Here is a 14,872-nt window from a genome sequence, read left to right as displayed (position 1 = left end):
CTTTTCTTACAGTGGAATGACCCCTGAACTAGTGATTTGATTATTCTGGTTCTAATAAATGCCTCCTTTTTAATGTTCTCTTTTCCTAATTAACAAAGTGCCAAGTAGAAAGAGATAAGTTATGCACTTTAATTACAATAACCCCAGGCTACAGGGAGAATTCTTATCACTGGCTTGGATGGTACATTCTGTGCTCACTTAGAAATAACGTTGGTAAAAAACTTCCTGTAAGCTGTGGATTTGGGATCTGAGGTGGCGAGGCAGTGAGGAAACAAAAGCAGTGAGGCTTTAGTTCCAGTTTTCTTCTATCATGCTGTGCCTGGTTCTCTCTGTGCTCACTTCCTTCTTATTAAAAATGGGAAATGACTATTATCCTGGATTATGATGAGAGAGGGAGTTTGGAATGCTGCAAAGAGGACTGGTTGCAGCAGCAGGAGCCCAGAATTCTAGATCAGCTCTGCCACTAATGAGCTGCTTTCTGGGTGAGTCTCATGGATTCATTGAGCCTTAATTGACTCCTCTGTAAAATGGGCTGGTTGTGTTAGCTTATCCCTGCAGTCTTTCTACAAAAGTTAAAATTTCTTTGACTCGAAATCCTGTGATTCCATTTTCCTTTTCCCATCCTTCTTTCATATCCTGTGTTTCCCCAAACCGAGGGAACTCAGGCTTCAAAGAAATAGGTTAGAAAAAGTGTCAAAACAGAAACAATTTTTACAAAGACCAAAGAACACTATCCATAGAGAAATATGTGCCTTATTTTACTTGTTGAAATGAGCAGAGAATCTAGGATTATTTCCATTCTCATCATGGTATCATTTCGTAGCTGCAGCAATTCGTTTGTGGTCCTTTTCTCGGAATTTCAGAGTTCCCTTCAAGAAACAGAAGTTCCTAGAGCAGATGGAGGGGCAGTAAGAGATCTCAGCCTCCTGCACTCTAACCCTCAGCTGCTCTAGGTTCCATGTTCTTCAGACGGAACTACCTCTAGATACTTGAAGCCAAAAAAATAGTGTGATGGAGCCTTATGGATATTGAACTAGGAGTCATATGATCTGGTTCTAGAGTGAGATCTTGGTTTTAAGTCAATTTTCTTCTGTGGTCTCAGTTTCCATGCTTGTGAAATGAGAAGATTGGGCTGGGTGGTATCTAAGGTCTCTTTCCATTCTTCTAGCTTGAGTTGGGGAAAGGGAAAGGCACAGGATTGGTGGCAATTTTGGGGGTCTTTGGATTGGGAGGCAGAGTCCTACCATGTTTGGCAAGCGCAGGACATACTTCAGCACTGTGGGAGTGTCTTCTCTCACTCCCCTCAAAGGTGTTGACCTTTGTCGAGTACATGAAGTGTTAGTGACATGGAGAAGGGAAAGGATATCAAGAAATCTGAAATATGGTTTCTGCCCTCAAAGGTTTACAGTTGAGTTGGTAAACACAAAGGCAAGAGTCTAAGGCCAGGAGTCCAGAAGATGTACATACCATCTTACACATGCATTGACTTTATCAAGCAATGGGCATTTATGCCGTGCTCACAATTAGAGGCATATATCCATGGCTGGGCAGCCCTATCCAGGAGAAGATGAAGGAATGTCCTACAGGTCTTGTTGGCTTCTTACTTTGTGGATTCACCATTTTTCCCCAGAAGGGTCTGTTTTCTTTTTTAAATGTCGCTTTATTTTGGTCTTTTCATGGCACACATTCCAGTCTGTCTCCACAGAATGCATGCCACCTGGGATAATAGGTAGGCTGGGTGTAAGGAGACAGGAGTGGGGAGAAGATGGCAATGGAAAAAAAAAGCATTAACTAAAATCTTAGGGTAAGAAAATACAAGCTGCATTAAGGAGGGAACTGGTAGACTAGTTTGGCTATTATATAGCTTTAAAGAGTGTTTTTTTAAAAAACAACAAAAACCTGAAAACATAATTAGGATTCGGGTGAAGTAGCATGATGTACTAAAAAGAGAAACCAAGGATGAATGCTAGCCCTACCATCCCCCGTCTGCCTGCCTTTGAGCAAGTTATTTCATCTCTCTGTGTCTATATCTCCACTTGGTAAAATAGGAGTAATAACACCAATTTTATAGTATTTTGTGAGGATTAACTTAAGTGATGTATGAGAAGCTCCTGGCACATGAAGAATGATCCATATATGGTAATTTTCTCAAATTCTAGGATCTTCCTACCTTCACAGTGGCTTCTTCTGCAACTGGCGATTTGGAGAGCAGTTACCAGACAGACCTTGGACTTGAGTTCAGCTCAGCCAGTTGTAAACTCTCTGATTTTAGGCAAATCACTTAACTACTATTAGCTTCAGTTTTCTTATGTACAAAATGGGATTAGTCATACTTACCTTATAAGATTATTGAAAGGTTTAGGAATATATCATGTTAAGCCCCCAATAATACCTGGTAGGAAGGGGAAAGGGAGTAGAATTCAATAAATCATGGTGATGGGGTAAAGAAGAAGGAAAAGAGAAGCTAGTTTGAGAACCTTGAATTCTTGACTAAGAAGCCCAGAATTTATATTGTGGGCAGTGGAGAGTCACTGAAGGTGATTTTTCAGATAGAAAACCATAGGATAAAGATGAAAAGAATCTTAACATTGTTGAGAATGTGCCAAGAAGGTGCTCAGGGCAAGGGAGAACAGCCTGGATGGAGAGAGACCAATTTACTGAAGACAAAAGCCAGCTTGTTTTGTGTATCTGCTATATAATTCTTTTACTACCAAATGGATTTATTCTTCTGGAATCTGACAATTCTGATATATGAGAGAGGCAGAGATAGAAATGGAGAGCAAGGGAAGGGACAGAGGGGAGAAAGGGAAAGAAAGAGGGGCCAGGAGAGAGAGAGATACAGCAGTTCTGTCTCCGCGGGGGATGTGTTCCAAGACCCCCAGTGGATACCTGAAATTACAGATAGTACTGAACCCTATATATGCAGTGGAACTAGTGTGAATTGCATTTTCCTTCTTGACAATTTCACAGATAGAAGATTTGTGCTTACCTTACCGTAAGATCTTAGCAACCTCAGCATCTGATTTTTTAAAAGCTGCATTTCATGGCTTCTCTTTGGCATATCTGAATGGACAGAGTCACTGCTCTTGCACTGTGGGGGCATTATGAAATCGAACATAGGCACTTGGATACCACCACGGTGAATCTGACAACTGAGACGGCTGCTGACCAATGGGCAGGGAGCATATGCAGTGTGGACACGCCAGGCAGAGGCATAATTCATATCCCAGCAGGACGGAGCAGGGCAGTGAGCTATTTCACCATGCTACTCATAACTTATAAATTGTTATTTCTGGAATTTCCCATTTAATATTTTTGGACTGTGGCTGATCGAGGGTAACTGAAATTGCGGAAAGCAAAAATACAGATAAGGGGGACGGCTTGCTGTACAGAGATAGAGATGAGAGGAGGGAGCTGTCCTCAAGGGCTTTTTGTGTGGAGACGTCTGGCACACAGATACGCTGCACGCAGGTGGCTTGAGAGAACTTGCATCCAGGTATCAATCTGGCATTGACACGTTGAATTTTCAGTTGACCAGTGACTACTTTAAATAGAACTGGGGAGCTGCTGTGGAAGGGGGGAGAACAACACCACCTCCACTTTATCTCACCTCCACCAAGATGAGCCTGAACCCCTGAGAACAGCTCACTACACCCTGCCTCTGCGTCATCTGCTGACCACATTTCTCTCTTCTGGTCTAGGAAGAGATTGATTTCTGGTCAACAGGACACCCCCTGACAAAAATGACTTCCTGCCATTTCCTTCCGCTCCATTTTCGATTCAAGTGCTATTTTGTTTGGAGGAGTGCTATGGTCAGAATGTTTATGTCTCCCTCAAATTCATATGCTGAAATCCTAACCCCCAAGGTAGGGCCTTTGGAGGTGTTAGGTCATAAGGGTGGAGTCCTTGTGAATGGGATCAGCGCTCTTATTAAAGAGGCCCAAAGGGGCTTGTTTGCCCTTTTCAGCATGTGCAGATGCAGGGAGAAGGCACATCTGTGCCCTCACCAGATACTGCCAGCCCTTTGAGCTGGGACTTCACAGGCTGCAAAACTGTGAAAAAGAAATGTTTGCAGTTTACAAGCTGTCCATTTATGGTACTTTTGTTATCGCGGCCTGGATGGACAAAGTAGGAGGGTGAGTTTGTCTTTGTGAGAATGGTCCTTGACTTAGCTTATTTTGAAAGCAAAATGTCTTTAACTTTAGTTTTTGTTTTTTACATAATTTTTCTTTTTTCTTTTTCACTAGTCATCCAAACACTGGATGTCTAATAACTAATGGGCATCAGCAACCTCCCAAAGTCAGTTTCTGTTGTCAAAGTTGTTACTGCCCTGAAGGCTGGTACCTGGTTTGTTCAGCTGAGAGTGGCCAGCAGGTTAGTACCTGTGCTGGCCCAAACCCACTGTGAGGACACTCAGGTGCCCTGCAGCCGCTCTTTGAAAGGCTGCCCCCTCCTGGTGGAGTGCTTCCTGTGTGCAGCCTGAATCAGAGCTCCATGGATCAGTGGATTTTGTGGATGACAGTTGAATAAAAATGCCAACTGAATGTCCCTCAAAGGACAATGCTCTGTATTGTCATCTGAAAGCTTTTCTCAGCCCAGCTTTCAGTTCTGAAAGATTTTGGTTGTCCTGCTAAAATGGATGAAATGGTTGGCCCCCAAGATACCTACAGGGCCCCCTTTTTTGGGGGGGATTATGGGAATATTTACTAAAATCTGCCTTCTTGTTTTAAAGACTTTTTAATGAAATACTTAGTACATCAAAAGTATATATATATATGTTTATTTTATGGAATACTGTTAAAGGCCCCTGTGAATCACACCTCGTTCACATCCTTGTTCTGTCCTCCCTTGGGTATTTATCTGATTGTGATTGCCCTGCTTTTTTAGAGTTTAAATTACATATATATGTATCCTTAAGTAATATATTGTTTTGCTTTCTGTTGTCTTTTATATTAAGGTCATCAAACTGATGTGTTCTTTTGCAGCTTGCATTGTTTGCATGAAATCTTGTGAGATTAAGCCATGTTGATATATTAAATGATCAATCATTCCTTTCCCTGCTATATGGTACTCCATTCTAACATAGTCATTCTTTGTTGATGGACATTTGGGATGTTGTTTGTTCTTATAAATAGCATTTTGGAGTATTTTTTAAGATCACAAATTCTGATGCTATGAACCTGTTTTGCACATGCCTCTTGGTACACATGTGCAAGAGTTTCTCTAGCTTTTGTAAGTTAGGGTGGGATTGCTAGGTATGAACAAACATCTACTTTATGAAATATTTCCAAGTATTTCACAAAGTGGCTGGACCAGTTTACACAGGTACGGTGAGTAGGAGTCCTTATTGATCCCATGCTTAGTAATATTTTTATTATCTCATTGACATTTTTGCCAGTGTTGTCAGTATAAAATGGAAATTCTTTCTGGTTTCAATGGGGGCAATTCCTTAATAACTTATGAGAGGAAACATTTTAAAATATATTTTGGCCATTGATGCTTCCTTTTCTGTGTTGAATTTGTTGTTACGTTTCCAATACACCGCGTTCCATTCGGTACAGCTCTGCCTGTGGCTGAGTTAGGCTAGACACGGTGCGAAGCCTGTGCTGATGGAAGGCATGCTGCTTTTCTTTGTGAAGGCCCTGAGGAGGCGGGAAGTGGCCGCTATGGACCCCATTATATCACCGACATGGGAGCCGGTGAGGATGATGAAGGATTTGAAGACGACTTAGATTTGGATATTTCCTTTGAGGAGGTAACAGTAATCTCTGCTCTCAATACCCAGGGTGTTTATGTTTCCTTGCCGAACAAGGCAGTTTAGCCAATGGACCATAAACATTTTACTTAAAACTTAAATGGGCCCATTTGCTTTTAACACTGATTTGTTTCCTCTGACGATCAGTCTCTAGGAGCTGATAAATTAGTGGTAGGGAAGTACCAGCCCTGCTGAAGTTCTGTAGGCAGCTCCTGCCTGCGGACTTCACAATCTGGCAAAAAACATATTTAAATTTCCCATCAAGGGAAATTTCAGAAAAGCAGGTATTATAAGGAAATGAACAATTTCTTGACAAAGTCATGTGTCTTCATAATATTGTAATAAGATTAAATCATGTCATATCAGCTTTACAGCTGATTTTCTGAGTAATACAGGGAAAGGCACTGAAAGTCCCTGAGCATCAAGCCTTTTGTCCGTAAGTTGGAGTCAGTGCTATCTTGCCCATCTCCATCATAGGGTTTTTGGGAGTGACCATGTTTTCAAGTACTAGGCAACAACTATAAATAAAGCAGTCCAGTTGCCATGCCCTGTGTTCATCTCTTTCCTTTTCTGGCTTTAGGTTAAACCACTTCCTGCTACCAAAGGAGGGAAGAAGAAAATTTTGGTGGAAAGCAAGAGGATATCTATATCTAACCCAAAGACCATTTCCAGGCTCGTCCCCCCTACCTCAGCATCTCTCCCCGTGACCACAGTGGCTCCCCAGCCCATTCCTGGAGAGACGAAGGGGAAGAATAGTGTGGCCATGATGTCAAGGCTCTTTGACGTGCCTTGTGATGAAACTCTCTGCCCTGCCGACAGCTTCTGTGTCAATGACTACACTTGGGGGGGCTCGCGATGCAATTGCAACCTGGGCAAAGGTGGTGAGAGCTGCTCAGAAGGTAGGTCCTTGGGGGAGAGGAAGAATGTGGTGATGAATTGGCACCATTGAGCACCAGAGGGCAGTTCTGTGGTCCAAATATGGTTCCTTCTAGCCCCTTTTCCAAGATAAGTTCCTTTTTCCACATATTGGTCATTAAATTAGCAATACAAGGCAAATTGTGAGGCAACTTTCATTGCTTTTAAGTAGACAGCAGCCCTATTTCTATGTGTGCCAAATGTGTAGTTCCTTTAAAGCAATCAATACATCATCCTGATACTACCTTAGAGATATAGATTTTACTATAATCTCATCTCTACCAAAATATGCAGCTAAAACATACACACAAGGGTTTAGAAGGATAACAACTGGGCCAACTTATATTACACAAAGGCCCTTGTAGCTGAGGGCAAGTGACAGTGCTCTTAAAGCCGTTGGTTTCTTCTTAGAAAAGCCAGGGCCAGGCTCCAAAAACGCCGCTTCTTCCTAAGAATTTCAGAAGCTCAAAGGCTCCAAGAATAAGAGTTGTAGGTATAAAAAGTATAGAAAAGGAGACAGTAAAATTGAACAGATTAGTGAGGGTTCTCACTCAGAGGTATCCAGGCAATGTTGTATATTGATTTTTGCTTTTGAAGAAGTGAGGAAATAGCATTCTTTTGTGTGGTCTTTTTTCTTCTTCAGATATTGTTATCCAGTATCCTCAGTTCTTTGGCCACTCCTATGTGACGTTTGAACCTCTGAAGAACTCCTATCAGGCATTTCAAATTACCCTTGAATTTAGGGTAAGAGGATGTGTTGTTTGATGAGTGCTTTTTGGACACTTTAACACAGCAATGTACTATATTCAAAGGCTGGGGGAGAGGAAGGGAGGCAGCAGGGAGGGCGATCAAAGGTAAAGATGACACAGAGCCTGTCTCTAAAGTCGCTCATGAGACAGTAGGAATGAGGGGCACATTCACAACATGCAAGTGTGACAGTGAGGAGAGGGTGGGCTTGTTTAACACTGGACTATAGAGGGGCTGCTGTGAAGGTTCCAAGTGAGAATGTTGGGGTCCTAGCAGTGTTGTTCATAATAGTGATTCCTCCCAGGTCAGGACTGAGAAGAAACAATGCATTCCTCATTCCAGATTGTTTAAAAGCAGAGCCCAATTCTGTGCCTTCATCGTGATAGCTGTCACTGAACAAATAGAAAAAGTTCTCTACGCAACCCTTGCATCATGAGGGCCCAATGGAGGTTCTCTGATCTGAATCACTGCAGATAAGAATTTAATCAGTGATCTCATCTTAAACTGATTCTTTTGGGTGTCTCCAAAGACACAGAAAGGTCTGGAAGTCTGTAAAGAGGTCCCATTTGAAGTCCTGGCCACAGTGTTGAGCGTTCAAGAAATGACCTTAGTCCAAGACCACCAGCACAGCTTTCAGCTGAGCTGTTCTTATCATCCTGTTCTCCTGAGAGAAGAAGCGAATTTGCATGCCTCCCAAGAGGGAGGGAAATAAAGAGAACAAAGTGAAACATGGAATGCTCTTTGGTGAGAATAGAATTGGATGTGCACCAGCAACATCCTTACTGTGCCCGTGGCCTTTGTACATTTGGTTTTCTGAGGCTCTGCAGGTGTGTCCACAAAGACAAGGAAAGAGTGGGTCAAAGATGGGGTCAGCTTCCTCTCGCCTCACTGCATGCCACACACAGTTTATATCACTGCCATTTGTTTACTGAAAATGAACTGGGACCAGGTATCTGGGAGTGAATTGGAGCCCACGTGCGTGACCCTTTGTAGATAGGATCATGGTGGAGAAAATGCTCAAGTTTCACATTTGTGAGCTTTTCCAGATGGCGCTTTATGGAAGGGAAGGCGCTTACTGTTCTTGTGGCTTTTGTCTGTATAATCACAGGCAGAGGCAGAGGATGGCTTACTGCTCTACTGTGGGGAAAACGAACACGGGAGAGGGGATTTCATGTCCCTGACTATCATCCGACGCTCCCTCCAGTTCAGGTAATTCCTGCCAAAAGCCTCACACTTTTTTTGTTGTTGTTATGTTATCTTACATTGTATTTGCATTTTTATAGTATGAAAATAATATATACAGGATAGATTATGGTAGATAAAAGAACGGTTTGTATAAAACGAGCATGAACCAGTTTACCAAATACTAGGGTATTGGGATTGCAGAATAACCTATAAAACTTGAGTTTTGGAACCTTGTAATCATTCATTCACTCAGTAGTACCTACAGTGTACCTAGCTCTGGAGGTGCTGTTGAATGTGCCTGGCTCTGGAGGTGGTGCTGAATGTACCTGGCTCTGGAGATGCTGTTGAATGTACATGGCTCTGGAGGTGCTGTTGAATGTACCTGGTGCTGTAGGTGCTGCTGAATGTTTCTTGAGCATCTACAGTGTACCTGGCACTGCTATCGATCCCGAGGATGGAGAGTGAGCCAAAGAAATACAGTCCCTTTTCTCTGGAGCTCTAGTGGATGTGATGGGAAGAAAGCTGGAGTCTTCTCATCTCCTTTTAATAAATATGACCAACAGGTGTGGACCAAGAGGAGACTGTAACCTCCCATGGGTTCCCCACCCTCTCCTCCTCTGTGCTGTGCTGGGGAGCTCTTTGGCCTCCACTGCCCTCATTGTTTCTCCCCAACACACTCTGGAAGCCACCTTCAGCTTATGTGCGGTTTTCTGTGGGGCAGAGTTTTGTGGAGGGTTGAGGATTTTTAAAGATTCTCATGGAGATGTGCACTGCACCTCTTTGTGAACAACCAATGGGCACCAGCCTTGTCCTTCTCTGTGGTGCACTGGTTGACATCCTTATGGCACCAACTCCCTGCTCCCTGACCTCTGGCATATGACACAACCTCTCCAAGCCTGCATGTCCTCATGGGGCTATTGTGAGGGTTACAGGAGTTAATTCGTAAAAGTGCTGACCCAGGGCAAGTACTCAATAAGCTTCAACCATTATTGTCTTCTTAAATTACTTTCAGCATAAAATGTGTTTTTGATTAAGTTGAAGAAGGCTTCTGAGCATCCCACTTAGGCTAGAAGATGGGTCTCCGTGCTTTGCTAAATGACGTGATTCATGGAAGTTTGGTGTTAGCCACCAGGATCTTGGGCAGTGGTTTTCAGCTTGTGGGGTTCCAGCACTTTGAGGATCAGATAGACTCTCAGTAGCACTGGCAGTTGTTAGCTGGTAGCAGCCCTCCAACTATGCAACTCCTACTGAGTGAATTTGTTATCCTCTGGGTAAGCCTGTCCCACAATGCCTCTTAACTGCATCTCACTTCACTGATGATCTTGAGACAAAAGGAGGGCCTGAGAGTAGCTGCAGTTAATGAAAATCCTTGTAAGGAAAATGCCGGCCATGACTCCTTCCCCACAGGCAGTCTCAGGATCCAGGTGGAAGTGGCCTGGTGGCTATTTGGAAGTTGAGCAGAAAGGTCCAAGATTCCACCTGTTAGGCATAGTGACTGTGAGCACTCCTGGGCCATAGGGAGGTTGGGAAGAAAACAAGAATAATGCAGCCATCTCAGGACGCTCCTCCTCCATCTCACCTCGCCCCTGAGCCTCCTATGGAGCTCACCTGTATTGGGTACAGCTAAGCACAGATGGCAGGGCTGGCCAGCTTGCCAAAATGAGTGTGAAGACCTGGACTTTTATGTTTTATTAGTATCACTGAGCCTGTTATTTGAGAGTCAAGGAAAGTCCTCAGAGAAATCCCTGGAAGCAGAGTGACTCACATTCTAATTCACTGTACCTTGAATTCACTTTAAACATTTGGCAATCACTGAAAACAAGGAGACCCTTAGTTGCCCATCATTTTCTTTTCTTTTTTACTTTCTTATGATCTTTCCTTTACTTTTCTTATGGATCCTGTCCTTTTCAGAAACAGAGAAGGCTAAATTTTTTTCTGAGCAGAAGTAATCATCTACTTCTGGTTAAAAGAAAATAAAAGTTGAAATTTTAAAAAGCTTGGCACGGTGGCTCATGCCTGTAATCCCAGCAATTTGGGAGGCCAATGCAGGCAGATTACTTGAGGTTAGGATTTCGAGACCAGCCTGGCCAACATGGTGAAATTCCATCTCTACTAAAAATACAAAAGTTAACCAAGCGTGGTGGCGCATGCCTGTAATCCCAGCTACTTGAGAGGCTAAGGCAGGAAAATCACGTGAACCCAGGAGGCAGAGGTTGAAGTGAGCCAAGAGTGCACCACCCACTGCACTTTAGCCTGGGCAACAGAGACTCTGTCTCAAATAAATAAATGAATAAATAAATAAATAAATAAATAAAATTAATGAAAGGTAATAGCTAATCTGCATCCCATTTTCTTTCTTTCCTTTTTTTTTTTTTTTTTGAGATGGAGTCTCAGTCTGTCACTCAGGCTGGAGTACAGTGGCATGATCTCAGCTCACTGCAACCTCTGCCTCCCGAGTTCAAGTGATTCTCCTGCCCCAGCCTTCTGAGTAGCTGGACTGGCACACGCCACCACGCCCAGCTAATTTTTGTATTTTTAGTAGAGACGGGATTTCACCATGTTGGCTAGGTTGGTCTCGATCTCCTGACCATGATCCACCTGCCTTGGCCTCCCAAGTGCTGGGATTCCAGACACTAGCCACCGTGCCAAGCTTTTTAAAATTTCAACTTTTATTTTTTATTTTTATTTATTTATTTTTGAGGCAGAGTTTCACTCTGTCACCCAGGTAGTAGTGCGATCTCAGCTCACTGCAGCCTCTGCCTACTGGGTTCAAACGATTCTGCTGCCTCAGCCTTTGGAGTAGCTGGGACTACAGGCACCCACCACCAAGCTAATTTTTGTATTTTTAGTAGAGACTGGATTTCACCATGTTGGCCAGGCTGGTCTCGAACTCCTGACCTCAGGTGATCTGCCTGCCTTGGCCTCCCAAAGTGCTGGGATTACAGACGTAAACCACCATGCCCAGCCTAATGTCAACTTGTATTTTAAATACAGGGGATACATGTGCAGGTTTGCTACATGGGAATACCACATGATGCTGAGGCTTGGGGTACAGATCCCATCACACAGGTAGCAAGCACAGTACCTATATGCACATCATTTTCTAAGCTCCAGAAAAAAATCAGGTTTACAAAGGCCCTACATTGAAAGGTCCTATGGGCAGATGAAGGATTACCAGACGGAGATTGTCCCCAGGAAGAGGTGCCTCCTACTTCTTTGTATTGATTTCAACAGCGCTTGATATTCATAAACATAACTCTGAACAGATTGACTCTGAAAGGAGCTGTTGTCCTGGAAGTGATGTCCATGGAGTCTGAAAGCATAATGAGCTGGTTAATCAAAGAATCTTCTTTTCCCTTTCTCCCCAAACAGGTTTAATTGTGGAACTGGGGTTGCCACCATTGTAAGTGAGACCAAAATCAAACTGGGGGGCTGGCACACAGTTATGCTTTACAGAGATGGACAGAATGGGCTGCTGCAGCTAAACAATGGCACCCCGGTGACAGGTCAGTCCCAGGTGAGTGTGAGCCCCATGCCCTGCCCACCCCACTTACCGCCCACCAGAAGCCTCCTGAGGGGGCCTCACTGCAGGGAGCTGTGGCAGAGTCTGCATGATTCAAGTTCTGATTGGGCTTGGTGAGGTCCATTTCTCATGATGAACCCACGCAAGAGACCTTTGATGTGCTCCTGTGTGCTCTTGCACTCCAGGTAAGCTTTCAGGGCACACATCCACCCCACATCTACTGAAGAGAGGAATTAAACTTGCAAGCATCATTGCTGTTGGTGCACAGGTACATGCTGCAGGCCTGTGCCCAAGGACAAATTCTCTTTCCCTGAGTACATCAAAGCCAGTGGTAGAAGAAGGCTCATATTGGAAGAGTAGAACCCATTGTTACTATTATTACTTTGAGGCAGGGTCTCAGTCTGTCCCCCAGGCTGGAGTGCAGTGGCATGGTCATGGCTCACTGCAGCCTCTAACTCCCTGGCTCAAACCATCCCACCTCAGCCTCCCAAGTAGCTGGAACAATAGGCATGTGCCACCACGCCTGGTTAATTTCTTTTGTTTTTTGTAGAGACAGAGTTTCACTCTGTTGCCAGTCTGGCCTTGAACTCCTGGACACAAGTGATTCTCCCACCTGGGGTTCCCAAAGTGGTGAAATTACAGGAATGAGCCACCACACCCAACCTAGAGCCCATTATTAGTGTCAAACCCAAAGCTTGCTCTCAGGGCAGGGGTGTTGCAATCCTGTGGCTTTAGAAGATAGCCTTGAAAGGTTCACTTGGTTCAAAATGCAGGAATAAGCTGTTCGTCTACCCTTGTTGGGGGGGCATAATTGAAGGAAATGGTAACAAAAAAAAAATTAGACTGTCGGGCTACTCAGCAAATCGCCTAGTATTCACATATTTGTTATGGTCTGGGCAATTTTAGGACTGTGTTCAGAATAAACACTTTGGATTAGCAGCCTGCCAAGGAACTGAGCCTGTAATTATAATCAGGCAGGTGTCTGTATTCTCTGAGGAAACATGTAGCAAGAGAACCTTTGTGTATATGCCTGTATCTTCCTTCCTGCCTGAGCTCCTCTCTACTCTTTGCCAGCAAGACACGTTATATAAGGCAGTGGTCCCCAACCTTTTTGGCACCAGGCACCAGTTTTATGGAAGACAATTTTTCCCTGGACTGGGGTTGGGGCATGGTTTCAGGATGAAACTGTTCCATCTCCGATCATCAGGCATGGTTAGAGTCTCAGAAGGAGCGTGTAACCTAGATCCCTCGCCTGTGCAGTTCACAATAGGGTTTGTGCTCCTATGAAAATCTGGTGGCAGGGCTGATCTGACAGGAGGCGGAGCTAGGCGGCAGTGCTCGCTCACCCCGCCTCCACTCACCTCCTGCTGTGCAGCCCAGCTCCTAACAGGCCACAGACTAGTATGCGTACATGGCCCAGGGATTGGGGACCCTGATATAATATAAAGGGCTATGCCTTGCTGATACCCTGCCTTCCAAAAAATAGAAGAAAATATCTCATTAATTTTGATCCCACTGGTTCCAAAGGAATAAGATTAAAATTTAGTAAATGTGAATCCAGGGAGATTGTTTATGTTCGGGTGGCTCAGTAAGAAAAAGACAGGGACAATGAACCACATCAGTGCCAGAACTATAGGCCTAACATGATAAAAGTTAGTTGGCTAACTTTTATAGAATAGAGAAACTTCTAGCTTGGGTCCAAAATACTAACACAAATGCAAAATGGGAAGCTACAATAGGAGCCTGTGAAAATGTCTAATGGTTTAAAGTGGGGAAGTTTCGTAACCATTAACAAACAAGGTCACTTGGGAACAATAAGCTAAAGAGATTATAGGCTGTGTTAATAGGGTCATAGCATCTAAACAAGGGAGGTGATGATCTTATTCTATTGTGGTGACTATGTGATAGCTTCTAGTGACTCCACTGGTGACTCTAGTCCTCTGAGACGATTACATTCACGTCTGGATCACACTTTAAGAAGGCCACAGACACACTAGAACATGTTCTGGGGGTTGTCACCCAAGCGGGAAGATGACTTGAAATCCCTTCAATGACTGAATGAAGGAGCAGTGTTTAGTTTGGAGAAGAGAAGATGAAGGCATGAAGGGCAGCTTTTCATTACAGAGTTAACGGGAGAGTCTTGGGAAAGAAAGATTTACTCCATGGACCCCCAAGTCCGAAGCTGAATGAATGGGATGGGCCTCAGGAGGCCGATTTTAGCTTCACCTAATCATGCAAAGGGACAGAAGTGCAACAGACTATCTCAGGAGAGAGGGGTATCCTTGCGGGGTGTTCAAAGGATAACTTATCTAAACTTCTTGTTAGGGGTGTACCAGGAATCCAACAGCCAGTGAGAGCTTGAATTATAAAAGTTATTATATTTTTTGTTCATCTCAAGATTCTATGATTTTAATGAATATAAGAATTAATTGACCCAGGCTCGGTGGCTCATGCCTCTAATCCTAGTACTTTGGGAAACCGAGGCAGGTGGATCACTTGAGGTCAGGAGTTCACGACCAGCCTAGCCAACATGTGAAACCCCATCTCCAATAAAAATATAAAAACATTATCTGGGTGTGGGTGGTGGGCATCTGTAATCCCAGCTACTCAGGAGGCAGAGGCAGGAGAATCACCTGAACCTGGGAAGTGAAGGTTGCAGTCAGCTGAGATGGTGCCACTGCACTCCAGCCTGAGCAACAGAGGAAGACTCCATCTCAAAAAAAAAAAAAAAAAAAGAATTAATTTAA

General features: G+C 43.8%; 1 protein-coding gene across 3 annotated transcripts in view; it reads left to right on the top strand.

The window, feature by feature from the left end:
* EGFLAM (EGF like, fibronectin type III and laminin G domains) overlaps positions 1–14,872 on the top strand; it is a 227,006-nt gene that overhangs the window by 162,379 nt on the left and 49,755 nt on the right. For all 3 annotated transcript variants that reach the window (XM_032278918.1, XM_032278919.1, XM_032278917.1), the window contains 5 exons: positions 5,640–5,755; positions 6,336–6,654; positions 7,314–7,414; positions 8,526–8,626; positions 11,975–12,119. In XM_032278918.1, coding sequence (XP_032134809.1) covers positions 5,640–5,755; positions 6,336–6,654; positions 7,314–7,414; positions 8,526–8,626; positions 11,975–12,119 — 782 coding nt within the window. The remainder of the gene's footprint in view (positions 1–5,639; positions 5,756–6,335; positions 6,655–7,313; positions 7,415–8,525; positions 8,627–11,974; positions 12,120–14,872) is intronic.

This window comes from Sapajus apella, unplaced genomic scaffold (assembly GCF_009761245.1).
Source record: "Sapajus apella isolate SASKATOON/1434 unplaced genomic scaffold, GSC_monkey_1.0 scaffold11, whole genome shotgun sequence".
In the NCBI taxonomy this organism is placed as follows: Eukaryota; Metazoa; Chordata; class Mammalia; order Primates; family Cebidae; genus Sapajus; species Sapajus apella.
This window is presented reverse-complemented; position numbering and strand designations above follow the sequence as displayed.